At 39.2% G+C, this 26,503-nt stretch overlaps 14 protein-coding genes and 1 pseudogene across 14 annotated transcripts; 6 read left to right on the top strand and 9 right to left on the bottom strand.

Annotated features, from left to right (window-relative positions):
• Positions 1–861: 861 nt before the first annotated feature.
• LOC126843926 (histone H2A) lies at positions 862–1,327 on the bottom strand. The gene has a single exon (XM_050581736.1). The coding sequence runs from the start codon at positions 1,282–1,284 to the stop codon at positions 907–909; it is 378 nt and encodes a 125-aa protein (XP_050437693.1). The 5' UTR covers positions 1,285–1,327; the 3' UTR covers positions 862–906.
• A 348-nt stretch (positions 1,328–1,675) lies between these two features.
• Positions 1,676–2,159, top strand: LOC126843928 (histone H2B). The gene has a single exon (XM_050581738.1). It carries the CDS (start codon positions 1,730–1,732, stop codon positions 2,105–2,107), a length of 378 nt encoding a protein of 125 aa, XP_050437695.1. The 5' UTR covers positions 1,676–1,729; the 3' UTR covers positions 2,108–2,159.
• A 2,418-nt stretch (positions 2,160–4,577) lies between these two features.
• LOC126843917 (histone H1-like) lies at positions 4,578–5,291 on the bottom strand. Its single transcript, XM_050581727.1, has one exon. It carries the CDS (start codon positions 5,249–5,251, stop codon positions 4,622–4,624), a length of 630 nt encoding a protein of 209 aa, XP_050437684.1. The 5' UTR covers positions 5,252–5,291; the 3' UTR covers positions 4,578–4,621.
• A 2,165-nt stretch (positions 5,292–7,456) lies between these two features.
• Positions 7,457–8,115, bottom strand: LOC126843948 (histone H3-like). The gene is made up of 2 exons (XM_050581757.1): positions 8,092–8,115; positions 7,457–7,911 (listed from the first exon to the last, which is right to left on the bottom strand). The coding sequence occupies exons 1-2, from the start codon at positions 8,113–8,115 to the stop codon at positions 7,486–7,488; spliced, it is 450 nt and encodes a 149-aa protein (XP_050437714.1). The 3' UTR covers positions 7,457–7,485.
• A 25-nt stretch (positions 8,116–8,140) lies between these two features.
• LOC126843936 (histone H4) lies at positions 8,141–8,539 on the top strand. The gene has a single exon (XM_050581745.1). It carries the CDS (start codon positions 8,170–8,172, stop codon positions 8,479–8,481), a length of 312 nt encoding a protein of 103 aa, XP_050437702.1. The 5' UTR covers positions 8,141–8,169; the 3' UTR covers positions 8,482–8,539.
• A 915-nt stretch (positions 8,540–9,454) lies between these two features.
• On the bottom strand, positions 9,455–9,920 carry LOC126843927 (histone H2A). Its single transcript, XM_050581737.1, has one exon. It carries the CDS (start codon positions 9,875–9,877, stop codon positions 9,500–9,502), a length of 378 nt encoding a protein of 125 aa, XP_050437694.1. The 5' UTR covers positions 9,878–9,920; the 3' UTR covers positions 9,455–9,499.
• A 348-nt stretch (positions 9,921–10,268) lies between these two features.
• LOC126843931 (histone H2B) lies at positions 10,269–10,752 on the top strand. The gene has a single exon (XM_050581740.1). It carries the CDS (start codon positions 10,323–10,325, stop codon positions 10,698–10,700), a length of 378 nt encoding a protein of 125 aa, XP_050437697.1. The 5' UTR covers positions 10,269–10,322; the 3' UTR covers positions 10,701–10,752.
• Positions 10,753–13,167: 2,415 nt separating this feature from the next.
• LOC126843920 (histone H1-like) lies at positions 13,168–13,881 on the bottom strand. Its single transcript, XM_050581729.1, has one exon. The coding sequence runs from the start codon at positions 13,839–13,841 to the stop codon at positions 13,212–13,214; it is 630 nt and encodes a 209-aa protein (XP_050437686.1). The 5' UTR covers positions 13,842–13,881; the 3' UTR covers positions 13,168–13,211.
• Positions 13,882–16,045: 2,164 nt separating this feature from the next.
• LOC126843923 (histone H3) lies at positions 16,046–16,514 on the bottom strand. Its single transcript, XM_050581733.1, has one exon. It carries the CDS (start codon positions 16,483–16,485, stop codon positions 16,075–16,077), a length of 411 nt encoding a protein of 136 aa, XP_050437690.1. The 5' UTR covers positions 16,486–16,514; the 3' UTR covers positions 16,046–16,074.
• Positions 16,515–16,738: 224 nt separating this feature from the next.
• Positions 16,739–25,797, top strand: LOC126843933 (histone H4). Its single transcript, XM_050581742.1, has 2 exons — positions 16,739–17,102; positions 25,693–25,797. Exon 1 carries the CDS (start codon positions 16,761–16,763, stop codon positions 17,070–17,072), a length of 312 nt encoding a protein of 103 aa, XP_050437699.1. The 5' UTR covers positions 16,739–16,760; the 3' UTR covers positions 17,073–17,102; positions 25,693–25,797.
• Positions 18,040–18,505, bottom strand: LOC126843925 (histone H2A). The gene has a single exon (XM_050581735.1). It carries the CDS (start codon positions 18,460–18,462, stop codon positions 18,085–18,087), a length of 378 nt encoding a protein of 125 aa, XP_050437692.1. The 5' UTR covers positions 18,463–18,505; the 3' UTR covers positions 18,040–18,084.
• On the top strand, positions 18,853–19,335 carry LOC126843932 (histone H2B-like; annotated as a pseudogene).
• LOC126843921 (histone H1-like) lies at positions 21,765–22,465 on the bottom strand. The gene has a single exon (XM_050581730.1). The coding sequence runs from the start codon at positions 22,423–22,425 to the stop codon at positions 21,796–21,798; it is 630 nt and encodes a 209-aa protein (XP_050437687.1). The 5' UTR covers positions 22,426–22,465; the 3' UTR covers positions 21,765–21,795.
• Positions 24,640–25,107, bottom strand: LOC126843922 (histone H3). Its single transcript, XM_050581732.1, has one exon. The coding sequence runs from the start codon at positions 25,073–25,075 to the stop codon at positions 24,665–24,667; it is 411 nt and encodes a 136-aa protein (XP_050437689.1). The 5' UTR covers positions 25,076–25,107; the 3' UTR covers positions 24,640–24,664.
• Positions 25,311–25,664, top strand: LOC126843934 (histone H4). The gene has a single exon (XM_050581743.1). The coding sequence runs from the start codon at positions 25,351–25,353 to the stop codon at positions 25,660–25,662; it is 312 nt and encodes a 103-aa protein (XP_050437700.1). The 5' UTR covers positions 25,311–25,350; the 3' UTR covers positions 25,663–25,664.
• Positions 25,798–26,503: the final 706 nt, after the last annotated feature.

The raw sequence follows: 26,503 nt of genomic DNA, 5'->3' as shown, positions 1-26,503 counted from the left end.
TAATGCATTTCGCAGTCGGCTACATGAGTACGTTAGTGTATAATATTATGTGTCACGTGTTTGGATGCGCAAAATAGTTAATATTATGAAGTATACCGTATGAATTAACAAAACGTTATGGCGTATTGCCATTATAATAATAATATATATATATATATATACAAACGAGTAGTTTTAACGGTATACATTTGTAATTGTTCGAGTTAATATTTTATAGTACATACAGACTATTGTGTACTCTGTAACATACATGCTAGTTGACATAAAAATATAACAAACTAAATGTATAATATAATATAACATACTAATTGAATATTTGTGTATTATACAATTAGTAGAATCGCACGTGGGTAATATACGATTTTTATAACTATTGTCACAATAATATAATATTGTAAGTCATTGATCTAAATCTATAATATCTATTAATATCGATGACAATATTATTGAAGAGACAATATTTCGATATTAACCAATGATGTTATTATTGTAGTGCCGGCCGATGTTGTAGCTAAATAGCAAAATACAATTGTCTTTTTTGTTTTAGTCAAGTGTCATTAAATCACTGTTGTCACATATGTATACGTTGGTATTTCAAGCTCATACTAATAATCATATTGTATATTATACTTAAATATTATTTCCAATTCGAGTTATAGTCATATTTTATAAATTGTTATTGACCTAGAAAAATAACTAAAGTAGATTTGCTGAAATTCTAAGTTATAATTGTTTAAATATACCTATATTTTCTAAGGCTCGACAAAATAATGTAACGATATTTTTCGCCCAACATAGCACATCATTTTATACCGAAAACACAACAAGAGTGTTGCGCAATAATAGTAAATATTGGTGGCCCTGAAAAGGGCCGTTTTAATATTTGTAAATACGGCGACGACGTTCTTATGCTTTCTTTTCGGTCTTCTTGGGCAAAAGGACGGCTTGGATGTTGGGCAACACACCGCCTTGGGCGATGGTGACGCCGGACAACAGTTTGTTCAACTCCTCGTCGTTCCTGATGGCCAACTGCAAATGTCTGGGGATGATACGGGTCTTCTTGTTGTCACGGGCGGCGTTACCGGCCAACTCCAACACTTCAGCGGCCAAGTACTCCATGACGGCGGCCAGGTACACGGGAGCGCCGGCACCGACGCGCTCGGCGTAGTTGCCCTTCCTCAACAGACGATGGATACGACCGACCGGGAACTGGAGTCCGGCACGGGACGACCGGGTCTTCGATTTGCCGCTCTTTGCTTTTCCTCCTTTGCCGCGTCCGCTCATGATGCTCGATTGTAGATTGTCGTGTAGTGAAACGAGAGAAAATCCAGACGATACTGATGATCGGAACAGGCCAAAATCGGTATTTATACACTTATACGACGTAAACGCGTCTGTATGTTGGCCTACGTTTGAAAATAACAACGATGAAAAACCACACTTCGTAGGTATGAACGTCCCAAGCTATGTGTTGTTTATACTCGTCGTGTTTTTCTTTGATGCTTAGACGTTGACGATGAAAAAACGGCACATCGTAGGGTTCGCTTTTAAACACAAAGTGTTAGTCTTACTCGTCGTTTTTTTCGTCGACTCTTACAAATCGTACTCGATAAACGAAGTCGCGACGCGTAATAAATATGAGCGTAAACGATTTTCGAACCATCATTCGTCCACCAGCTACCGGCCAACTATTTCGACGACCCGCAAACCGTGTACAACCGCAGTCACTATGGCACCAGGAGGTAAATCCGCAGGCAAGGCCATGAAGAAGTCCGGCAAGGCGCAGAAAAACATCACCAAGTCCGACAAGAAGCGCAAGCCGAAGAGGAAAGAATCGTACGGTATTTACATCTACAAGGTGTTGAAACAAGTCCACCCCGACACCGGCGTTTCCTCCAAGGCTATGAGCATCATGAACAGCTTCGTCAACGACATTTTCGAACGCATCGCCGCCGAATCCAGCCGTCTGGCCCACTACAACAAGCGTTCGACCATCACCAGCCGGGAGATCCAGACCGCCGTCCGTCTCCTGTTGCCCGGTGAATTGGCCAAGCACGCCGTCAGTGAAGGCACCAAGGCCGTGACCAAGTACACCAGTTCCAAATAAGCATTTCGATATTAGTCGCGCGCTATATCCACTTAAAACGGCCCTTTTCAGGGCCACCAAATTATTATTATTCTGATACACGTTATTACATAATAATATTATTATTATTCGTAGTGTATCCTATTTAAGTTATTAATATCTGGGGTTTTTAATTTTTATTGACAATATCACCGACCGGACGGACGACCGCCGTGTGTGTTATCGTCTTTTGTATCATTATATTACGTTTGTCGTCGGTTAGTACTACGACGTGTATTTTATTTGTACATTCAGCGAATTTTTTCACATTACATTACTAAAAATATAAATTCACTACACAAATTAGAAAAAAACGGGAAAACAATATTAGCTATATATAACACTTAAATTAGCTATATATGTATATAAACAGTTTTATTAACTAAAATAAAATACAACAGTGATCTGCTCACTCGAGTTAATTGCATAACGACACAGTTTACTGGCAGAGTATAATATTATTGCATTTGAATATATTATATTATTAGGGCCCGGGACTTGTAACGAATGGTCTGAAAAATAGATCTGACTGCAGTATAGTTCTTAAAGACCAACGTATTTTAGCAAATAAGCAATTAAACGTAGGCCAAACAAACTATACAAAATTTTCTACACAGTAAAAATGTCAATAGTGTTTATTATTTAAGGCCGCCCAAATTACTTTGTCGGGCACTCTCCCGTAATCGACCGTTTTATTACGAGGAGGGTATTGTCGCGCGCATTATTGTTTTTAACGATATTATAATTGTGTGTGTGTTTATTAACTTTTGAGTTACTTTTCTTTTATATTTTGGGATTTTTTTATTCTTAGGCAGGTGGGTACTCAAATGTTTTATTATTTTCGATAATTGCGTCATATTTTAAAATTTTGTTTATTTAAAAGTGTTAAATTTATTTTTTATAAAAACTATTTTTATTTAGGTTTTGCGGTTACAACTAGTATGAACTAGTGATGGGAATCGGAAAATCCGGATTTTCACAAAAAAACGCTATTTAAGCTACTTAAAAATCATATAAGTGTTAAATAATTTTACAACATAAAGCTCTATATCTAAGTAACATTTTTTTGATAAATATGTGAAAATAAAACAAAACCCCAAAGAGATAAACTGCTTTTGAATTTCGGATTTGTTGAAATCCGAAAATCCGGAATCCGAAATCCGAAAGCATTTTATAAACAAAGTTAAAAGTTTTTTTTTAAAAAATGTTATCAACAAATTTTACTTAGGTACACATCTTTATATTGTAATAGTATTTAACAATTAAATGATTTTCAAATGACTTAAAAAGCGTTTTTTTGAAAAATCCGGATTTTCGGATTCCCATCACTAGTACGAACATGATATTTAAAAAATACAAGTTATATTTAAAAATAAGTAGAAAATAAATTTCGAGTGCATATTTGGGGTTTCATTGAACAATTTACAGATAGGTACAATATAAAAAAAGCGATTATGAAGTACGTTTGTATGTGAGTACGTATGCATGCATGTATGTATGTATGTATGGATGGTGTGTACGTCAACAGATATCGCTTTTAGAATTGATCGACATCGAGACGGTTTTTCGTGTACAGTTTATCATATACGACTATAGTACACAAGTATTTGAATTTGAATACAAATTTACAATGAAATACAAATGAATACAACGACGTGGGTCGTTCGTTCCGCTCGTTTGTTTTTTTGTTTTTGTCCTGTTATCTATATCTCGCGTGTGCCGTTTAACGCACAGCGCAGCGGCCGCGTCCGTTGTTTTTTTCCGTTTTTAATCGGTCAGGTCAATTTGTAGTATGATAAACTGTACACGAAAAACTATCTCGATATCGATCAATTCTAAAAGCAATGTCTTTTAACGTACACGCCATCCATACGTACATACATACATACATACATACATCCATACATACATACATCCATCCATACATACATACATACATACATACATACATACATACATACATCCATACATACATACATACATACATACATACATACATACTTGCATACTTCATAATCGCTTTAATCATCTTACATATATCTGCAATAGCCAAGTATTTTTTATAGCATTACAATAACGTTGGTATTTTTATTAAATTTCCCCGCTCGTCCATTCTAAAGGCGTCACCTCTGCCCTTTCAATCTGTTTAAAATACGATTGTCATAATTTTTTTTTATTTGTATTCTACGGGTAATACCGACTAACAGTTGATGAACTACGGATTTATTCTAAGTTTGTATCTGTGGGACATCATTTTCCTAAATATACAATAACAAACGTATTTACTCATATTGTAATCGTTTTAACTTTTTCATTCCATTTCACAGTCACTATTACTTACTGTAGTTTGTATTACTATAATCTATAAAATATTAAATATCGGTACGAGACACCGCCGTTGACCGACACGACTATTGTGTGTATATTATATTTTATTAATATTTGGTGGTCCTGAAAAGGACCGTTTTAAGGGTTTAAGAGAGTGTTTTTAACAAATTACGCCTTCTTTTTGGGCGCAGCCGTCTTCTTGACTGCCACCTTCTTCGCCTTGGGTGCCTTGGCTTTGGTGGCCGGCGCTTTCTTAGCCTTGGCCGGAGACTTTTTCGGTTTCGCGGCTTTGGGTTTAGGCGCTGCGGCTACCTTTTTCACCTTCTTGGCGGCGGGCTCGCCGGATTTCGGTTTCTTGGCACCGGTGCTCTTCCTCTTCTTGGCCGCTCCGGGCGCCTTGGACACCGCCGCTTTCTTGGCGATCGGCTTCTTTTTCGGCGCTACCTTCTTCTCTTTTTTGACTTCGGCGGCCAATTTGAAATGGCCCGACGCTCCGTTGCCCTTGGTCTGGACCAGCTTGCCGCTGGCGACGGCCGACTTTAGGAATTTGCGGATGAAAGGCGCTAGCTTGGCAGCGTCCACTTTGTAGTTGGCGGCCAAATATTTCTTGATAGCCGGCAACGACGATCCTTTTTTCTCCTTCAGTTCCTTGACGGCTGCGATCACCATCACGGCCGTGGTAGGATGAGCCGGTGCGGCTTTCTTCGCCTTGGGAGCGGCGGACTTCTTTTTCGGCGACTTGGCCTGGGCCGGCGACGAGGCGGCTGGTGCTGGTGCGGCGACTGCGGTGTCGGTCATGGTGAAGCGGTTTGAAAATAGACTCTGGTACTCTGGCAAAATGAACAGGAACGGTGTGTATAACCCGCGTTCGGCCCATCATGCCAGCTATATACTCGTCGCCATACCGACTAGTAAACGCTTACGGAATCGAATTTTTCGTTTTGACGTGATCCCGTTCTGTTTTATCTCGTTTTTTCCGCTCGAAAATCACGTAACGGCGATAAATCTCTTTCTCCTTAAAGCCAACGTTATAGCAAAGCCGTCGGTCGGTCGAATTTTCTCTTTAAGTCGACGGCCGCTGTGCCGTAGGAGGTTGTTCCGACCAGTCCGACTATTCAACGATACACCTCTTTCGAGGTCGATTACAACCCGTTAATTTCGAGTTAAATTAAAAAGTCTTTTCGATTCGCAATCTGCACGTGTATTGAAAAATTATCGCGTAGGGTAAAAGAGTCTGAGATATGAAGAGACCGAAGGGCGTGGTGTCGAATTCGGGTCGTTAGTAGTTTTACGTGTCGCGTAGTTATTATCAAAACTCTATGCGATATTTTGACGGCGGCAACACCGACCGAATCGACTTTAGATTACACCGAAAATAGTAAAAACAATTTTAATTGTCATTATAAAAATATATTACCTATTCAGCTATTAAAGCTGCCCAGATTTCTATTAAAAATAAGGCTTAACTCTATTTCAATTAAATCGTTAACCGCTTCGAACGAGTAAACCGTCGCGATTAAGACGTCTTTACATTTGTTTAAATTTATTTTATATATTTTTGAAAGTTAAAGACCGATTTATTACGTTTGCTCAATAGTAGTATTGTTAAATATCTAGACTCGCCCGTGATCGTCGGGGCTCCATATTATGACGGTTTCGTCCAAAGTGTACGAGGCAGCACAGTGTAAGAACTGAACAACGAGTAGCCCGTTTACAAAACCGATTACGTTCCAAAAAATTAATATCGGTATTATTATTTTAAAGTTTTATGATAACGTTTTGGTTTATTTTTCTTGAAATAAATTTCCAAAACCCATTTTTTACCTGATAAACATATACTTTATGTGTAGGCTTATTTCCAAAATGTATTGTCTGCAGTAGTTGCCATGAGGCATGTAAATATTGACCGTTTGACAAATAAAAACTTATTATCGACAAAATGGTTTTCACATAGGTATTACATATTATATTTTAATATTAAAGTCGGAAACAATTATTTCTCGTTTTATTAAACGAAAATGCTAAATAATTATTGTAAAATTAGAAATAGAAATACAAAATTTATTTTATGAATAAAATCGTTGTTTTTTTTTCTCCAGAAATAATCTACTTAAATCCAAAACTTTTCGTTTACTCACATTTGAGTGCCGAACTTAATTACTTTTTCATTTTAAACGTGGTTGGAAAAATAATTTAAAATATAGAGCAATTAAAAAAAAAAAAATTGCAATTTATAGATAACAACTATTTGTCTTGGGCATTTTATTAAACGGGTTTTTTCATGTTTTCCCAAAATTTCAAAAAGTGTTGACTTTTATAATTAATTGTATATATGCTATTCGATAAACAAAATACAAACACCAGCTGAACAATGGCCATTTCACATTAGCAAGTAATATATTATTATTTGACATTTGGTATATTATATTATTTAGTTTTGAGAAACGTATAGAACCTATTGATGTCGTCACTGTCCGTGTATTTTAAATTAAGTGCCGCGGAAACGTGTGGGGCCCATATCTATCTACTTTCAGTGAAAATAGTTTTAAACAATACACCACAATCTACGGGTTTTTTTTCTTTTTTTTAATAACGCTTCCATCCCTCCCGTCGGACAAACCGGATAGAAAATAATAATTCCTTTATACACCACGTTCTACAACCTTTCAAATTCAGATCGACTATAACGCGGCGGCCGCCGCCGACTACTTCCCGCGCGCGCCAAAAATACAATTTACACTGTGCCTAATACTATCCCGACCCGTTCATCGTCTATCGCCTATTATTTTACCCGCTTTCTTTTAATACAAATAATACTTCAATAAAAACGGTCGTTGGAAATTTTCAAGATTAATCTAAAAATGTAAGTAACAACATTCTCGGGGGGATACCCACGACCGTCGATAATAATAAAACTGTTGTATTAATTTTACCAACAGCGCCCGCTGTAAGGTCAATAAAGAAATAATTGTAACGCATGTAGTGGCCCTGAAAAGGGCCGTTTTAAAGAGGATTTGTAGTGTTTGAGACGATTAAGCACGTTCTCCGCGAATACGGCGAGCCAACTGGATGTCCTTGGGCATGATGGTAACGCGCTTGGCGTGGATAGCGCACAAGTTGGTGTCTTCGAACAGACCGACCAAGTACGCTTCGCTGGCTTCTTGCAGAGCCATGACGGCCGAGCTCTGGAAACGCAAGTCGGTCTTGAAGTCTTGGGCGATCTCGCGGACCAAGCGTTGGAACGGCAATTTGCGGATCAACAGCTCGGTGCTCTTCTGGTAACGACGGATTTCACGGAGAGCCACGGTACCGGGACGGTAACGATGGGGTTTCTTCACTCCTCCGGTGGCCGGTGCGCTCTTGCGGGCGGCTTTGGTGGCCAACTGCTTCCTGGGAGCCTTGCCTCCGGTAGATTTGCGGCGGTTTGCTTGGTACGGGCCATGTCGGTAGTTCGTAGACTGTGTGTAAAAACTCGAAACGGTCGAATGTGTCTCCACACACCGAACGAGCTGGTTATATACAAATTCGGATCATAGGCGCGAGTTCTCATTGGTCGACGGAACGGCCTGCCGAAACAGGGGGGTTCGCGCGATACCGCGCCGCGATTGGTCCGCGCGACGGCCCGATTACATAAATACGACGCGAAAACGTTGTCCGGGCATCATTCGATTTGTTTCTTCAGTCCGACGCAGCTCTCCGAACGACAATCAGCAACAATGACTGGACGCGGCAAAGGAGGAAAAGGTTTGGGAAAAGGAGGCGCCAAACGTCATCGTAAAGTGCTGCGGGACAACATCCAAGGAATCACCAAGCCGGCCATTCGTCGGTTAGCCCGCCGCGGTGGTGTCAAACGTATCTCCGGCCTGATCTACGAAGAGACCCGCGGAGTGTTGAAGGTGTTTCTGGAAAACGTAATCCGTGACGCCGTCACCTACACCGAGCACGCCAAGAGGAAGACCGTCACCGCCATGGACGTGGTCTACGCTCTGAAACGCCAAGGCCGCACTCTGTACGGTTTCGGAGGTTAATTCCCGACGACCGTTCGCATTGCACCCTACCTACTGTTCTTTAAAACGGCCCTTTTCAGGGCCACCATTTTATGTTATCACAATTATTCATTAACGTTTATGTCATTTAATGCATTTCGCAGTCGGCTACATGAGTACGTTAGTGTATAATATTATTATGTGTCACGTGTTTGGATGCGCAAAATAGTTAATATTATGAAGTATACCGTATGAATTAACAAAACGTTATGGCGTATTGCCATTATAATAATAATATATATATATATATATACAAACGAGTAGTTTTAACGGTATACATTTGTAATTGTTCGAGTTAATATTTTATAGTACATACAGACTATTGTGTACTCTGTAACATACATGCTAGTTGACATAAAAAATATAACAAACTAAATGTATAATATAATATAACATACTAATTGAATATTTGTGTATTATACAATTAGTAGAATCGCACGTGGGTAATATACGATTTTTATAACTATTGTCACAATAATATAATATTGTAAGTCATTGATCTAAATCTATAATATCTATTAATATCGATGACAATATTATTGAAGAGACAATATTTCGATATTAACCAATGATGTTATTATTGTAGTGCCGGCCGATGTTGTAGCTAAATAGCAAAATACAATTGTCTTTTTTTTTTTTAGTCAAGTGTCATTAAATCACTGTTGTCACATATGTATACGTTGGTATTTCAAGCTCATACTAATAATCATATTGTATATTATACTTAAATATTATTTCCAATTCGAGTTATAGTCATATTTTATAAATTGTTATTGACCTAGAAAAATAACTAAAGTAGATTTGCTGAAATTCTAAGTTATAATTGTTTAAATATACCTATATTTTCTAAGGCTCGACAAAATAATGTAACGATATTTTTCGCCCAACATAGCACATCATTTTATACCGAAAACACAACAAGAGTGTTGCGCAATAATAGTAAATATTGGTGGCCCTGAAAAGGGCCGTTTTAATATTTGTAAATACGGCGACGACGTTCTTATGCTTTCTTTTCGGTCTTCTTGGGCAAAAGGACGGCTTGGATGTTGGGCAACACACCGCCTTGGGCGATGGTGACGCCGGACAACAGTTTGTTCAACTCCTCGTCGTTCCTGATGGCCAACTGCAAATGTCTGGGGATGATACGGGTCTTCTTGTTGTCACGGGCGGCGTTACCGGCCAACTCCAACACTTCAGCGGCCAAGTACTCCATGACGGCGGCCAGGTACACGGGAGCGCCGGCACCGACGCGCTCGGCGTAGTTGCCCTTCCTCAACAGACGATGGATACGACCGACCGGGAACTGGAGTCCGGCACGGGACGACCGGGTCTTCGATTTGCCGCTCTTTGCTTTTCCTCCTTTGCCGCGTCCGCTCATGATGCTCGATTGTAGATTGTCGTGTAGTGAAACGAGAGAAAATCCAGACGATACTGATGATCGGAACAGGCCAAAATCGGTATTTATACACTTATACGACGTAAACGCGTCTGTATGTTGGCCTACGTTTGAAAATAACAACGATGAAAAACCACACTTCGTAGGTATGAACGTCCCAAGCTATGTGTTGTTTATACTCGTCGTGTTTTTCTTTGATGCTTAGACGTTGACGATGAAAAAACGGCACATCGTAGGGTTCGCTTTTAAACACAAAGTGTTAGTCTTACTCGTCGTTTTTTTCGTCGACTCTTACAAATCGTACTCGATAAACGAAGTCGCGACGCGTAATAAATATGAGCGTAAACGATTTTCGAACCATCATTCGTCCACCAGCTACCGGCCAACTATTTCGACGACCCGCAAACCGTGTACAACCGCAGTCACTATGGCACCAGGAGGTAAATCCGCAGGCAAGGCCATGAAGAAGTCCGGCAAGGCGCAGAAAAACATCACCAAGTCCGACAAGAAGCGCAAGCCGAAGAGGAAAGAATCGTACGGTATTTACATCTACAAGGTGTTGAAACAAGTCCACCCCGACACCGGCGTTTCCTCCAAGGCTATGAGCATCATGAACAGCTTCGTCAACGACATTTTCGAACGCATCGCCGCCGAATCCAGCCGTCTGGCCCACTACAACAAGCGTTCGACCATCACCAGCCGGGAGATCCAGACCGCCGTCCGTCTCCTGTTGCCCGGTGAATTGGCCAAGCACGCCGTCAGTGAAGGCACCAAGGCCGTGACCAAGTACACCAGTTCCAAATAAGCATTTCGATATTAGTCGCGCGCTATATCCACTTAAAACGGCCCTTTTCAGGGCCACCAAATTATTATTATTCTGATACACGTTATTACATATAATATTATTATTATTCGTAGTAGTGTATCCTATTTAAGTTATTAATATCTGGGGTTTTTAATTTTTATTGACAATATCACCGACCGGACGGACGACCGCCGTGTGTGTTATCGTCTTTTGTATCATTATATTACGTTTGTCGTGGTTAGTACTACGTGTATTTTACATACATTCAATTTTATTTTTACATTACATTACTAAAAAATAAAATCACTACACAAATTAGAAAAAAACGGGAAAACAATATTAGCTATATATAACACTTAAATTAGCTATATATGTATATAACAGTTTTATTAACTAAAATAAAATACAACAGTGATCTGCTCACTCGAGTTAATTGCATAACGACACAGTTTACTGGCAGAGTATAATATTATTGCATTTGAATATATTATATTATTAGGGCCCGGGACTTGTAACGAATGGTCTGAAAAATAGATCTGACTGCAGTATAGTTCTTAAAGACCAACGTATTTTAGCAAATAAGCAATTAAACGTAGGCCAAACAAACTATACAAAATTTTCTACACAGTAAAAATGTCAATAGTGTTTATTATTTAAGGCCGCCCAAATTACTTTGTCGGGGGCACTCTCCCGTAATCGACCGTTTTATTACGAGGAGGGTATTGTCGCGCGCATTATTGTTTTTACGAATATTATAATTGTGTGTGTGTTTATTAACTTTTGAGTTACTTTTCTTTTATATTTTGGGATTTTTTTATTCTTAGGCAGGTGGGTACTCAAATGTTTTATTATTTTCGATAATTGCGTCATATTTTAAAATTTTGTTTATTTAAAAGTGTTAATTATTTATTTTTTATAAAAACTATTTTTATTTAGGTTTTGCGGTTACAACTAGTATGAACTAGTGATGGGAATCGGAAAATCCGGATTTTCACAAAAAAACGCTATTTAAGCTACTTAAAAATCATATAAGTGTTAAATAATTTTACAACATAAAGCTCTATATCTAAGTAACATTTTTTTGATAAATATGTGAAAATAAAACAAAACCCCAAAGAGATAAACTGCTTTTGAATTTCGGATTTGTTGAAATCCGAAAATCCGGAATCCGAAATCCGAAAGCATTTTATAAACAAAGTTAAAAGTTTTTTTTAAAAAATGTTATCAACAAATTTTACTTAGGTACACATCTTTATATTGTAATAGTATTTAACAATTAAATGATTTTCAAATGACTTAAAAAGCGTTTTTTTTGAAAAATCCGGATTTTCGGATTCCCATCACTAGTACGAACATGATATTTAAAAAATACAAGTTATATTTAAAAATAAGTAGAAAATAAATTTCGAGTGCATATTTGGGGTTTCATTGAACAATTTACAGATAGGTACAATATAAAAAAAGCGATTATGAAGTACGTTTGTATGTGAGTACGTATGCATGCATGTATGTATGTATGTATGGATGGTGTGTACGTCAACAGATATCGCTTTTAGAATTGATCGACATCGAGACGGTTTTTCGTGTACAGTTTATCATATACGACTATAGTACACAAGTATTTGAATTTGAATACAAATTTACAATGAAATACAAATGAATACAACGACGTGGGTCGTTCGTTCCGCTCGTTTGTTTTTTTGTTTTTGTCCTGTTATCTATATCTCGCGTGTGCCGTTTAACGCACAGCGCAGCGGCCGCGTCCGTTGTTTTTTTCCGTTTTTAATCGGTCAGGTCAATTTGTAGTATGATAAACTGTACACGAAAAACTATCTCGATATCGATCAATTCTAAAAGCAATGTCTTTTAACGTACACGCCATCCATACGTACATACATACATACATACATACATCCATACATACATACATCCATCCATACATACATACATACATACATACATACATACATACATACATCCATACATACATACATACATACATACATACATACATACTTGCATACTTCATAATCGCTTTAATCATCTTACATATTATCTGCAATAGCCAAGTATTTTTTATAGCATTACAATAACGTTGGTATTTTTATTAAATTTCCCCGCTCGTCCATTCTAAAGGCGTCACCTCTGCCCTTTCAATCTGTTTAAAATACGATTGTCATAATTTTTTTTTATTTGTATTCTACGGGTAATACCGACTAACAGTTGATGAACTACGGATTTATTCTAAGTTTGTATCTGTGGGACATCATTTTCCTAAATATACAATAACAAACGTATTTACTCATATTGTAATCGTTTTAACTTTTTCATTCCATTTCACAGTCACTATTACTTACTGTAGTTTGTATTACTATAATCTATAAAATATTAAATATCGGTACGAGACACCGCCGTTGACCGACACGACTATTGTGTGTATATTATATTTTATTAATATTGGTGGTCCTGAAAAGGACCGTTTTAAGGGTTTAAGAGAGTGTTTTTAACAAATTACGCCTTCTTTTTGGGCGCAGCCGTCTTCTTGACTGCCACCTTCTTCGCCTTGGGTGCCTTGGCTTTGGTGGCCGGCGCTTTCTTAGCCTTGGCCGGAGACTTTTTCGGTTTCGCGGCTTTGGGTTTAGGCGCTGCGGCTACCTTTTTCACCTTCTTGGCGGCGGGCTCGCCGGATTTCGGTTTCTTGGCACCGGTGCTCTTCCTCTTCTTGGCCGCTCCGGGCGCCTTGGACACCGCCGCTTTCTTGGCGATCGGCTTCTTTTTCGGCGCTACCTTCTTCTCTTTTTTGACTTCGGCGGCCAATTTGAAATGGCCCGACGCTCCGTTGCCCTTGGTCTGGACCAGCTTGCCGCTGGCGACGGCCGACTTTAGGAATTTGCGGATGAAAGGCGCTAGCTTGGCAGCGTCCACTTTGTAGTTGGCGGCCAAATATTTCTTGATAGCCGGCAACGACGATCCTTTTTTCTCCTTCAGTTCCTTGACGGCTGCGATCACCATCACGGCCGTGGTAGGATGAGCCGGTGCGGCTTTCTTCGCCTTGGGAGCGGCGGACTTCTTTTTCGGCGACTTGGCCTGGGCCGGCGACGAGGCGGCTGGTGCTGGTGCGGCGACTGCGGTGTCGGTCATGGTGAAGCGGTTTGAAAATAGACTCTGGTACTCTGGCAAAATGAACAGGAACGGTGTGTATAACCCGCGTTCGGCCATCATGCCAGCTATATACTCGTCGCCATACCGACTAGTAAACGCTTACGGAATCGAATTTTTCGTTTTGACGTGATCCCGTTCTGTTTTATCTCGTTTTTTCCGCTCGAAAATCACGTAACGGCGATAAATCTCTTTCTCCTTAAAGCCAACGTTATAGCAAAGCCGTCGGTCGGTCGAATTTTCTCTTTAAGTCGACGGCCGCTGTGCCGTAGGAGGTTGTTCCGACCAGTCCGACTATTCAACGATACACCTCTTTCGAGGTCGATTACAACCCGTTAATTTCGAGTTAAATTAAAAAGTCTTTTCGATTCGCAATCTGCACGTGTATTGAAAAATTATCGCGTAGGGTAAAAGAGTCTGAGATATGAAGAGACCGAAGGGCGTGGTGTCGAATTCGGGTCGTTAGTAGTTTTACGTGTCGCGTAGTTATTATCAAAACTCTATGCGATATTTTGACGGCGGCAACACCGACCGAATCGACTTTAGATTACACCGAAAATAGTAAAAACAATTTTAATTGTCATTATAAAAATATATTACCTATTCAGCTATTAAAGCTGCCCAGATTTCTATTAAAAATAAGGCTTAACTCTATTTCAATTAAATCGTTAACCGCTTCGAACGAGTAAACCGTCGCGATTAAGACGTCTTTACATTTGTTTAAATTTATTTTATATATTTTTGAAAGTTAAAGACCGATTTATTACGTTTGCTCAATAGTAGTATTGTTAAATATCTAGACTCGCCCGTGATCGTCGGGGCTCCATATTATGACGGTTTCGTCCAAAGTGTACGAGGCAGCACAGTGTAAGAACTGAACAACGAGTAGCCCGTTTACAAAACCGATTACGTTCCAAAAAATTAATATCGGTATTATTATTTTAAAGTTTTATGATAACGTTTTGGTTTATTTTTTCTTGAAATAAATTTCCAAAACCCATTTTTTACCTGATAAACATATACTTTATGTGTAGGCTTATTTCCAAAATGTATTGTCTGCAGTAGTTGCCATGAGGCATGTAAATATTGACCGTTTGACAAATAAAAACTTATTATCGACAAAATGGTTTTCACATAGGTATTACATATTATATTTTAATATTAAAGTCGGAAACAATTATTTCTCGTTTTATTAAACGAAAATGCTAAATAATTATTGTAAAATTAGAAATAGAAATACAAATTTATTTTATGAATAAAATCGTTGTTTTTTTTTTCTCCAGAAATAATCTACTTAAATCCAAAACTTTTCGTTTACTCACATTTGAGTGCCGAACTTAATTACTTTTTCATTTTAAACGTGGTTGGAAAAATAATTTAAAATATAGAGCAATTAAAAAAAAAAAAATTGCAATTTATAGATAACAACTATTTGTCTTGGGCATTTTATTAAACGGTTTTTTCATGTTTTCCCAAAATTTCAAAAAGTGTTGACTTTTATAATTAATTGTATATATGCTATTCGATAAACAAAATACAAACACCAGCTGAACAATGGCCATTTCACATTAGCAAGTAATATATTATTATTTGACATTTGGTATATTATATTATTTAGTTTTGAGAAACGTATAGAACCTATTGATGTCGTCACTGTCCGTGTATTTTAAATTAAGTGCCGCGGAAACGTGTGGGGCCCATATCTATCTACTTTCAGTGAAAATAGTTTTAAACAATACACCACAATCTACGGGTTTTTTTTCTTTTTTTTAATAACGCTTCCATCCCTCCCGTCGGACAAACCGGATAGAAAATAATAATTCCTTTATACACCACGTTCTCTACAACCTTTCAAATTCAGATCGACTATAACGCGGCGGCCGCCGCCGACTACTTCCCGCGCGCGCCAAAAATACAATTTACACTGTGCCTAATACTATCCCGACCCGTTCATCGTCTATCGCCTATATTTTACCCGCTTTCTTTTAATACAAATAATACTTCAATAAAAACGGTCGTTGGAAATTTTCAAGATTAATCTAAAAATGTAAGTAACAACATTCTCGGGGGATACCCACGACCGTCGATAATAATAAAACTGTTGTATTAATTTTACCAACAGCGCCCGCTGTAAGGTCAATAAAGAAATAATTGTAACGCATGTAGTGGCCCTGAAAAGGGCCGTTTTAAAGAGGATTTGTAGTGTTTGAGACGATTAAGCACGTTCTCCGCGAATACGGCGAGCCAACTGGATGTCCTTGGGCATGATGGTAACGCGCTTGGCGTGGATAGCGCACAAGTTGGTGTCTTCGAACAGACCGACCAAGTACGCTTCGCTGGCTTCTTGCAGAGCCATGACGGCCGAGCTCTGGAAACGCAAGTCGGTCTTGAAGTCTTGGGCGATCTCGCGGACCAAGCGTTGGAACGGCAATTTGCGGATCAACAGCTCGGTGCTCTTCTGGTAACGACGGATTTCACGGAGAGCCACGGTACCGGGACGGTAACGATGGGGTTTCTTCACTCCTCCGGTGGCCGGTGCGCTCTTGCGGGCGGCTTTGGTGGCCAACTGCTTCCTGGGAGCCTTGCCTCCGGTAGATTTGCGGGCGGTTTGCTTGGTACGGGCCATGTCGGTAGTTCGTAGACTGTGTGTAAAAACTCGAAACGGTCGAATGTGTCTCCACACACCGAACGAGCTGGTTATATACAAATTCGGATCATAGGCGCGAGTTCTCATTGGTCGACGGAACGGCCTGCCGAAACAGAGGGGGTTCGCGCGATACCGCGCCGCGATTGGTCCGCGCGACGGCCCGATTACATAAATACGACGCGAAAACGTTGTCCGGGCATCATTCGATTTGTTTCTTCAGTCCGACGCAGCTCTCCGAACGACAATCAGCAACAATGACTGGACGCGGCAAAGGAGGAAAAGGTTTGGGAAAAGGAGGCGCCAAACGTCATCGTAAAGTGCTGCGGGACAACATCCAAGGAATCACCAAGCCGGCCATTCGTCGGTTAGCCCGCCGCGGTGGTGTCAAACGTATCTCCGGCCTGATCTACGAAGAGACCCGCGGAGTGTTGAAGGTGTTTCTGGAAAACGTAATCCGTGACGCCGTCACCTACACCGAGCACGCCAAGAGGAAGACCGTCACCGCCATGGACGTGGTCTACGCTCTGAAACGCCAAGGCCGCACTCTGTACGGTTTCGGAGGTTAATTCCCGACGACCGTTCGCATTGCACCCTACCTACTGTTCTTTAAAACGGCCCTTTTCAGGGCCACCATTTTATGTTATCACAATTATTCATTAACGTTTATGTCATTTAATGCATTTCGCAGTCGGCTACATGAGTACGTTAGTGTATAATATTATGTGTCACGTGTTTGGATGCGCAAAATAGTTAATATTATGAAGTATACCGTATGAATTAACAAAACGTTATGGCGTATTGCCATTATAATAATAATATATATATATATATACAAACGAGTAGTTTTAACGGTATACATTTGTAATTGTTCGAGTTAATATTTTATAGTACATACAGACTATTGTGTACTCTGTAACATACATGCTAGTTGACATAAAAAATATAACAAACTAAATGTATAATATAATATAACATACTAATTGAATATTTGTGTATTATACAATTAGTAGAATCGCACGTGGGTAATATACGATTTTTATAACTATTGTCACAATAATATAATATTGTAAGTCATTGATCTAAATCTATAATATCTATTAATATCGATGACAATATTATTGAAGAGACAATATTTCGATATTAACCAATGATGTTATTATTGTAGTGCCGGCCGATGTTGTAGCTAAATAGCAAAATACAATTGTCTTTTTTGTTTTAGTCAAGTGTCATTAAATCACTGTTGTCACATATGTATACGTTGGTATTTCAAGCTCATACTAATAATCATATTGTATATTATACTTAAATATTATTTCCAATTCGAGTTATAGTCATATTTTATAAATTGTTATTGACCTAGAAAAATAACTAAAGTAGATTTGCTGAAATTCTAAGTTATAATTGTTTAAATATACCTATATTTTCTAAGGCTCGACAAAATAATGTAACGATATTTTTCGCCCAACATAGCACATCATTTTATACCGAAAACACAACAAGAGTGTTGCGCAATAATAGTAAATATTGGTGGCCCTGAAAAGGGCCGTTTTAATATTTGTAAATACGGCGACGACGTTCTTATGCTTTCTTTTCGGTCTTCTTGGGCAAAAGGACGGCTTGGATGTTGGGCAACACACCGCCTTGGGCGATGGTGACGCCGGACAACAGTTTGTTCAACTCCTCGTCGTTCCTGATGGCCAACTGCAAATGTCTGGGGATGATACGGGTCTTCTTGTTGTCACGGGCGGCGTTACCGGCCAACTCCAACACTTCAGCGGCCAAGTACTCCATGACGGCGGCCAGGTACACGGGAGCGCCGGCACCGACGCGCTCGGCGTAGTTGCCCTTCCTCAACAGACGATGGATACGACCGACCGGGAACTGGAGTCCGGCACGGGACGACCGGGTCTTCGATTTGCCGCTCTTTGCTTTTCCTCCTTTGCCGCGTCCGCTCATGATGCTCGATTGTAGATTGTCGTGTAGTGAAACGAGAGAAAATCCAGACGATACTGATGATCGGAACAGGCCAAAATCGGTATTTATACACTTATACGACGTAAACGCGTCTGTATGTTGGCCTACGTTTGAAAATAACAACGATGAAAAACCACACTTCGTAGGTATGAACGTCCCAAGCTATGTGTTGTTTATACTCGTCGTGTTTTTCTTTGATGCTTAGACGTTGACGATGAAAAAACGGCACATCGTAGGGTTCGCTTTTAAACACAAAGTGTTAGTCTTACTCGTCGTTTTTTCGTCGACTCTTACAAATCGTACTCGATAAACGAAGTCGCGACGCGTAATAAATATGAGCGTAAACGATTTTCGAACCATCATTCGTCCACCAGCTACCGGCCAACTATTTCGACGACCCGCAAACCGTGTACAACCGCAGTCACTATGGCACCAGGAGGTAAATCCGCAGGCAAGGCCATGAAGAAGTCCGGCAAGGCGCAGAAAAACATCACCAAGTCCGACAAGAAGCGCAAGCCGAAGAGGAAAGAATCGTACGGTATTTACATCTACAAGGTGTTGAAACAAGTCCACCCCGACACCGGCGTTCCTCCAAGGCTATGAGCATCATGAACAGCTTCGTCAACGACATTTTCGAACGCATCGCCGCCGAATCCAGCCGTCTGGCCCACTACAACAAGCGTTCGACCATCACCAGCCGGGAGATCCAGACCGCCGTCCGTCTCCTGTTGCCCGGTGAATTGGCCAAGCACGCCGTCAGTGAAGGCACCAAGGCCGTGACCAAGTACACCAGTTCCAAATAAGCATTTCGATATTAGTCGCGCGCTATATCCACTTAAAACGGCCCTTTTCAGGGCCACCAAATTATTATTATTCTGATACACGTTATTACATAATAATATTATTATTATTCGTAGTGTATCCTATTTAAGTTATTAATATCTGGGGTTTTTAATTTTTATTGACAATATCACCGACCGGACGGACGACCGCCGTGTGTGTTATCGTCTTTTGTATCATTATATTACGTTTGTCGTCGGTTAGTACTACGACGTGTATTTTATTTGTACATTCAGCGAATTTTTTCACATTACATTACTAAAAATATAAATTCACTACACAAATTAGAAAAAAACGGGAAAACAATATTAGCTATATATAACACTTAAATTAGCTATATATGTATATAACAGTTTTATTAACTAAAATAAAATACAACAGTGATCTGCTCACTCGAGTTAATTGCATAACGACACAGTTTACTGGCAGAGTATAATATTATTGCATTTGAATATATTATATTATTAGGGCCCGGGACTTGTAACGAATGGTCTGAAAAATAGATCTGACTGCAGTATAGTTCTTAAAGACCAACGTATTTTAGCAAATAAGCAATTAAACGTAGGCCAAACAAACTATACAAAATTTTCTACACAGTAAAAATGTCAATAGTGTTTATTATTTAAGGCCGCCCAAATTACTTTGTCGGGGGCACTCTCCCGTAATCGACCGTTTTATTACGAGGAGGGTATTGTCGCGCGCATTATTGTTTTTACGAATATTATAATTGTGTGTGTGTTTATTAACTTTTGAGTTACTTTTCTTTTATATTTTGGGATTTTTTTTTCTTAGGCAGGTGGGTACTCAAATGTTTTATTATTTTCGATAATTGCGTCATATTTTAAAATTTTGTTTATTTAAAAGTGTTAAATTTATTTTTATAAAAACTATTTTTATTTAGGTTTTGCGGTTACAACTAGTATGAACTAGTGATGGGAATCGGAAAATCCGGATTTTCACAAAAAAACGCTATTTAAGCTACTTAAAAATCATATAAGTGTTAAATAATTTACAACATAAAGCTCTATATCTAAGTAACATTTTTTTGATAAATATGTGAAAATAAAACAAAACCCCAAAGAGATAAACTGCTTTTGAATTTCGGATTTGTTGAAATCCGAAAATCCGGAATCCGAAATCCGAAAGCATTTTATAAACAAAGTTAAAAGTTTTTTTTTAAAAAATGTTATCAACAAATTTTACTTAGGTACACATCTTTATATTGTAATAGTATTTAACAATTAAATGATTTTCAAATGACTTAAAAAGCGTTTTTTTTGAAAAATCCGGATTTTCGGATTCCCATCACTAGTACGAACATGATATTTAAAAAATACAAGTTATATTTAAAAATAAGTAGAAAATAAATTTCGAGTGCATATTTGGGGTTTCATTGAACAATTTACAGATAGGTACAATATAAAAAAAGCGATTATGAAGTACGTTTGTATGTGAGTACGTATGCATGCATGTATGTATGTATGTATGGATGGTGTGTACGTCAACAGATATCGCTTTTAGAATTGATCGACATCGAGACGGTTTTTCGTGTACAGTTTATCATATACGACTATAGTACACAAGTATTTGAATTTGAATACAAATTTACAATGAAATACAAATGAATACAACGACGTGGGTCGTTCGTTCCGCTCGTTTGTTTTTTTGTTTTTGTCCTGTTATCTATATCTCGCGTGTGCCGTTTAACGCACAGCGCAGCGGCCGCGTCCGTTGTTTTTTTCCGTTTTTAATCGGTCAGGTCAATTTGTAGTATGATAAACTGTACACGAAAAACTATCTCGATATCGATCAATTCTAAAAGCAATGTCTTTTAACGTACACGCGCCATCACGTACATACATACATACATACATACATCCATACATACATACATCCATCCATACATACATACATACATACATACATACATACATACATACATCCATACATACATACATACATACATACATACATACATACTTGCATACTTCATAATCGCTTTAATCATCTTACATATTATCTGCAATAGCCAAGTATTTTTTATAGCATTACAATAACGTTGGTATTTTTATTAAATTTCCCCGCTCGTCCATTCTAAAGGCGTCACCTCTGCCCTTTCAATCTGTTTAAAATACGATTGTCATAATTTTTTTTTATTTGTATTCTACGGGTAATACCGACTAACAGTTGATGAACTACGGATTTATTCTAAGTTTGTATCTGTGGGACATCATTTTCCTAAATATACAATAACAAACGTATTTACTCATATTGTAATCGTTTTAACTTTTTCATTCCATTTCACAGTCACTATTACTTACTGTAGTTTGTATTACTATAATCTATAAAATATTAAATATCGGTACGAGACACCGCCGTTGACCGACACGACTATTGTGTGTATATTATATTTTATTAATATTTGGTGGTCCTGAAAAGGACCGTTTAAGGGTTTAAGAGAGTGTTTTTAACAAATTACGCCTTCTTTTTGGGCGCAGCCGTCTTCTTGACTGCCACCTTCTTCGCCTTGGGTGCCTTGGCTTTGGTGGCCGGCGCTTTCTTAGCCTTGGCCGGAGACTTTTTCGGTTTCGCGGCTTTGGGTTTAGGCGCTGCGGCTACCTTTTTCACCTTCTTGGCGGCGGGCTCGCCGGATTTCGGTTTCTTGGCACCGGTGCTCTTCCTCTTCTTGGCCGCTCCGGGCGCCTTGGACACCGCCGCTTTCTTGGCGATCGGCTTCTTTTTCGGCGCTACCTTCTTCTCTTTTTTGACTTCGGCGGCCAATTTGAAATGGCCCGACGCTCCGTTGCCCTTGGTCTGGACCAGCTTGCCGCTGGCGACGGCCGACTTTAGGAATTTGCGGATGAAAGGCGCTAGCTTGGCAGCGTCCACTTTGTAGTTGGCGGCCAAATATTTCTTGATAGCCGGCAACGACGATCCTTTTTTCTCCTTCAGTTCCTTGACGGCTGCGATCACCATCACGGCCGTGGTAGGATGAGCCGGTGCGGCTTTCTTCGCCTTGGGAGCGGCGGACTTCTTTTTCGGCGACTTGGCCTGGGCCGGCGACGAGGCGGCTGGTGCTGGTGCGGCGACTGCGGTGTCGGTCATGGTGAAGCGGTTTGAAAATAGACTCTGGTACTCTGGCAAAATGAACAGGAACGGTGTGTATAACCCGCGTTCGGCCATCATGCCAGCTATATACTCGTCGCCATACCGACTAGTAAACGCTTACGGAATCGAATTTTTCGTTTTGACGTGATCCCGTTCTGTTTTATCTCGTTTTTTTCCGCTCGAAAATCACGTAACGGCGATAAATCTCTTTCTCCTTAAAGCCAACGTTATAGCAAAGCCGTCGGTCGGTCGAATTTTCTCTTTAAGTCGACGGCCGCTGTGCCGTAGGAGGTTGTTCCGACCAGTCCGACTATTCAACGATACACCTCTTTCGAGGTCGATTACAACCCGTTAATTTCGAGTTAAATTAAAAAGTCTTTTCGATTCGCAATCTGCACGTGTATTGAAAAATTATCGCGTAGGGTAAAAGAGTCTGAGATATGAAGAGACCGAAGGGCGTGGTGTCGAATTCGGGTCGTTAGTAGTTTTACGTGTCGCGTAGTTATTATCAAAACTCTATGCGATATTTTGACGGCGGCAACACCGACCGAATCGACTTTAGATTACACCGAAAATAGTAAAAACAATTTTAATTGTCATTATAAAAATATATTACCTATTCAGCTATTAAAGCTGCCCAGATTTCTATTAAAAATAAGGCTTAACTCTATTTCAATTAAATCGTTAACCGCTTCGAACGAGTAAACCGTCGCGATTAAGACGTCTTTACATTTGTTTAAATTTATTTTATATATTTTTGAAAGTTAAAGACCGATTTATTACGTTTGCTCAATAGTAGTATTGTTAAATATCTAGACTCGCCCGTGATCGTCGGGGCTCCATATTATGACGGTTTCGTCCAAAGTGTACGAGGCAGCACAGTGTAAGAACTGAACAACGAGTAGCCCGTTTACAAAACCGATTACGTTCCAAAAAATTAATATCGGTATTATTATTTTAAAGTTTTATGATAACGTTTTGGTTTATTTTTTCTTGAAATAAATTTCCAAAACCCATTTTTTACCTGATAAACATATACTTTATGTGTAGGCTTATTTCCAAAATGTATTGTCTGCAGTAGTTGCCATGAGGCATGTAAATATTGACCGTTTGACAAATAAAAACTTATTATCGACAAAATGGTTTTCACATAGGTATTACATATTATATTTTAATATTAAAGTCGGAAACAATTATTTCTCGTTTTATTAAACGAAAATGCTAAATAATTATTGTAAAATTAGAAATAGAAATACAAAATTTATTTTATGAATAAAATCGTTGTTTTTTTTTCTCCAGAAATAATCTACTTAAATCCAAAACTTTTCGTTTACTCACATTTGAGTGCCGAACTTAATTACTTTTTCATTTTAAACGTGGTTGGAAAAATAATTTAAAATATAGAGCAATTAAAAAAAAAAAAATTGCAATTTATAGATAACAACTATTTGTCTTGGGCATTTTATTAAACGGGTTTTTTCATGTTTTCCCAAAATTTCAAAAAGTGTTGACTTTTATAATTAATTGTATATATGCTATTCGATAAACAAAATACAAACACCAGCTGAACAATGGCCATTTCACATTAGCAAGTAATATATTATTATTTGACATTTGGTATATTATATTATTTAGTTTTGAGAAACGTATAGAACCTATTGATGTCGTCACTGTCCGTGTATTTTAAATTAAGTGCCGCGGAAACGTGTGGGGCCCATATCTATCTACTTTCAGTGAAAATAGTTTTAAACAATACACCACAATCTACGGGTTTTTTTTTTTTTTTTTAATAACGCTTCCATCCCTCCCGTCGGACAAACCGGATAGAAAATAATAATTCCTTTATACACCACGTTCTACACCTTTCAAATTCATATCGACTATAACGCGGCGCCGCCGCCGACTACTTCCCGCGCGCGCCAAAAATACATTTTACACTATGCCTAACACTATCCCGACCCGTTCATCGTCTATCGCCTATTATTTTACCCGCTTTTTTTTAATACAAATAATACTTCAATAAAAACGGTCGTTGGAAATTTTCAAGATTAATCTAAAAATGTAAGTAACAACATTCTCGGGGGGATACCCACGACCGTCGATAATAATAAAACTAGTTGTATTAATTTTACCAACAGCGCGGCGCCCGCTGTAAGGTCAATAAAGAAATAATTGTAACGCATGTAGTGGCCCTGAAAAGGGCCGTTTTAAAGAGGATTTGTAGTGTTTGAGACGATTAAGCACGTTCTCCGCGAATACGGCGAGCCAACTGGATGTCCTTGGGCATGATGGTAACGCGCTTGGCGTGGATAGCGCACAAGTTGGTGTCTTCGAACAGACCGACCAAGTATGCTTCGCTGGCTTCTTGCAGAGCCATGACGGCCGAGCTCTGGAAACGCAAGTCGGTCTTGAAGTCTTGGGCGATCTCGCGGACCAAACGTTGGAACGGCAATTTGCGGATCAACAGCTCGGTGCTCTTCTGGTAACGACGGATTTCACGGAGAGCCACGGTACCGGGACGGTAACGATGGGGTTTCTTCACTCCTCCGGTCGCCGGTGCGCTCTTGCGGGCGGCTTTGGTGGCCAACTGCTTCCTGGGAGCCTTGCCTCCGGTAGATTTGCGGGCGGTTTGCTTGGTACGGGCCATGTCGGTAGTTCGTAGACTGTCTGTAAAAACTCGAAACGGTCGAATGTGTCTCCGCACACCGAACGAGCTGGTTATATACAAATTCGGATCATAGGCGCGAGTTCTCATTGGTCGACGGAACGGCCTGCCGAAACAGAGGGGGTTCGCGCGATACCGCGCCGCGATTGGTCCGCGCGACGGCCCGATTACATAAATACGACGCGAAAACGTTGTCCGGGCATCATTCGATTTGTTTCTTCAGTCCGACGCAGCTCTCCGAACGACAATCAGCAACAATGACCGGACGCGGCAAAGGAGGAAAAGGTTTGGGAAAAGGAGGCGCCAAACGTCATCGTAAAGTGCTGCGGGACAACATCCAAGGAATCACCAAGCCGGCCATTCGTCGGTTAGCCCGCCGCGGTGGTGTCAAACGTATCTCCGGCCTGATCTACGAAGAGACCCGCGGAGTGTTGAAGGTGTTTCTGGAAAACGTAATCCGTGACGCCGTCACCTACACCGAGCACGCCAAGAGGAAGACCGTCACCGCCATGGACGTGGTCTACGCTCTGAAACGCCAAGGCCGCACTCTGTACGGTTTCGGAGGTTAATTCCCGACGACCGTTCGCGTTGCACCCTACCTACTGTTCTTTAAAACGGCCCTTTTCAGGGCCACCATTTTATGTTATCACAATTATCCATTAACGTTTATGTCATTTAATGCATTTCGCAGTCGGCTACATGAGTATAATATATATTATGTGCACGTGTTTGGATGCGCAAAATAGTTAATATTATGAAGTATACCGTATGAATTAACAAAACGTTATGGCGTATTGCCATTATAATAATATATATATATACAAACGAGTAGTTTTAACGGTATACATTTGTAATTGTTCGAGTTAATATTTTATAGTACATACAGACTATTGTGTACTCTGTAACATACATGCTAGTTGACATAAAAAATATAACAAACTAAATGTATAATATAATATAACATACTAATTGAATATTTGTGTATTATACAATTAGTAGAATCGCACGTGGGTAATATACGATTTTTATAACTATAGCCCATTGGTCAAATAGACATATAAGTACTAATTTATTGTCACAATTAATAGTAATCATTGATCTAAATCTATAATATCTATTAATATCGATGACAATATTATTGAAGAGACAATATTTCGATATTAACCAATGATGTTATTATTGTAGTGCCGGCCGATGTTGTAGCTAAATAGCAAAATACAATTGTCTTTTTTGTTTTAGTCAAGTGTCATTAAATCACTGTTGTCACATATGTATACGTTGGTATTTCAAGCTCATACTAATAATCATATTGTATATTATACTTAAATATTATTTCCAATTCGAGTTATAGTCATATTTTATAAATTGTTATTGACCTAAAAAAATAACTAAAGTAGATTTGCTGAAATT

This window comes from Adelges cooleyi, unplaced genomic scaffold (assembly GCF_023614345.1).
Source record: "Adelges cooleyi isolate 19-005CV unplaced genomic scaffold, UGA_ACOO_1.1 ACOO_flye_CR_arks_rails_tigmint_CR_PRNA_577, whole genome shotgun sequence".
In the NCBI taxonomy this organism is placed as follows: Eukaryota; Metazoa; Arthropoda; class Insecta; order Hemiptera; family Adelgidae; genus Adelges; species Adelges cooleyi.
Note: the sequence above shows the minus strand (reverse complement) of the source record. Positions and strands in the feature narration are given on the sequence as shown.

What these genes read in the sequence shown, in the direction of transcription:
- LOC126843926 (XM_050581736.1), bottom strand. Translation starts at nt 1,284, where the DNA reads ATGAGCGGACGCGGCAAAGGAGGAAAAGCAAAGAGCGGCAAATCGAAG.
- LOC126843928 (XM_050581738.1), top strand. Translation starts at nt 1,730, where the DNA reads ATGGCACCAGGAGGTAAATCCGCAGGCAAGGCCATGAAGAAGTCCGGC.
- LOC126843917 (XM_050581727.1), bottom strand. Translation starts at nt 5,251, where the DNA reads ATGACCGACACCGCAGTCGCCGCACCAGCACCAGCCGCCTCGTCGCCG.
- LOC126843948 (XM_050581757.1), bottom strand. Translation starts at nt 8,115, where the DNA reads ATGCCCGGACAACGTTTTCGCGTC. An exon ending in CCGGACAACGTTTTCGCGTC is followed by an intron (nt 7,912 to 8,091) that starts GTATTTATGTAA and finishes TTTTACACACAG; the next exon opens with TCTACGAACTACCGACATGG.
- LOC126843936 (XM_050581745.1), top strand. Translation starts at nt 8,170, where the DNA reads ATGACTGGACGCGGCAAAGGAGGAAAAGGTTTGGGAAAAGGAGGCGCC.
- LOC126843927 (XM_050581737.1), bottom strand. Translation starts at nt 9,877, where the DNA reads ATGAGCGGACGCGGCAAAGGAGGAAAAGCAAAGAGCGGCAAATCGAAG.
- LOC126843931 (XM_050581740.1), top strand. Translation starts at nt 10,323, where the DNA reads ATGGCACCAGGAGGTAAATCCGCAGGCAAGGCCATGAAGAAGTCCGGC.
- LOC126843920 (XM_050581729.1), bottom strand. Translation starts at nt 13,841, where the DNA reads ATGACCGACACCGCAGTCGCCGCACCAGCACCAGCCGCCTCGTCGCCG.
- LOC126843923 (XM_050581733.1), bottom strand. Translation starts at nt 16,485, where the DNA reads ATGGCCCGTACCAAGCAAACCGCCCGCAAATCTACCGGAGGCAAGGCT.
- LOC126843933 (XM_050581742.1), top strand. Translation starts at nt 16,761, where the DNA reads ATGACTGGACGCGGCAAAGGAGGAAAAGGTTTGGGAAAAGGAGGCGCC.
- LOC126843925 (XM_050581735.1), bottom strand. Translation starts at nt 18,462, where the DNA reads ATGAGCGGACGCGGCAAAGGAGGAAAAGCAAAGAGCGGCAAATCGAAG.
- LOC126843921 (XM_050581730.1), bottom strand. Translation starts at nt 22,425, where the DNA reads ATGACCGACACCGCAGTCGCCGCACCAGCACCAGCCGCCTCGTCGCCG.
- LOC126843922 (XM_050581732.1), bottom strand. Translation starts at nt 25,075, where the DNA reads ATGGCCCGTACCAAGCAAACCGCCCGCAAATCTACCGGAGGCAAGGCT.
- LOC126843934 (XM_050581743.1), top strand. Translation starts at nt 25,351, where the DNA reads ATGACCGGACGCGGCAAAGGAGGAAAAGGTTTGGGAAAAGGAGGCGCC.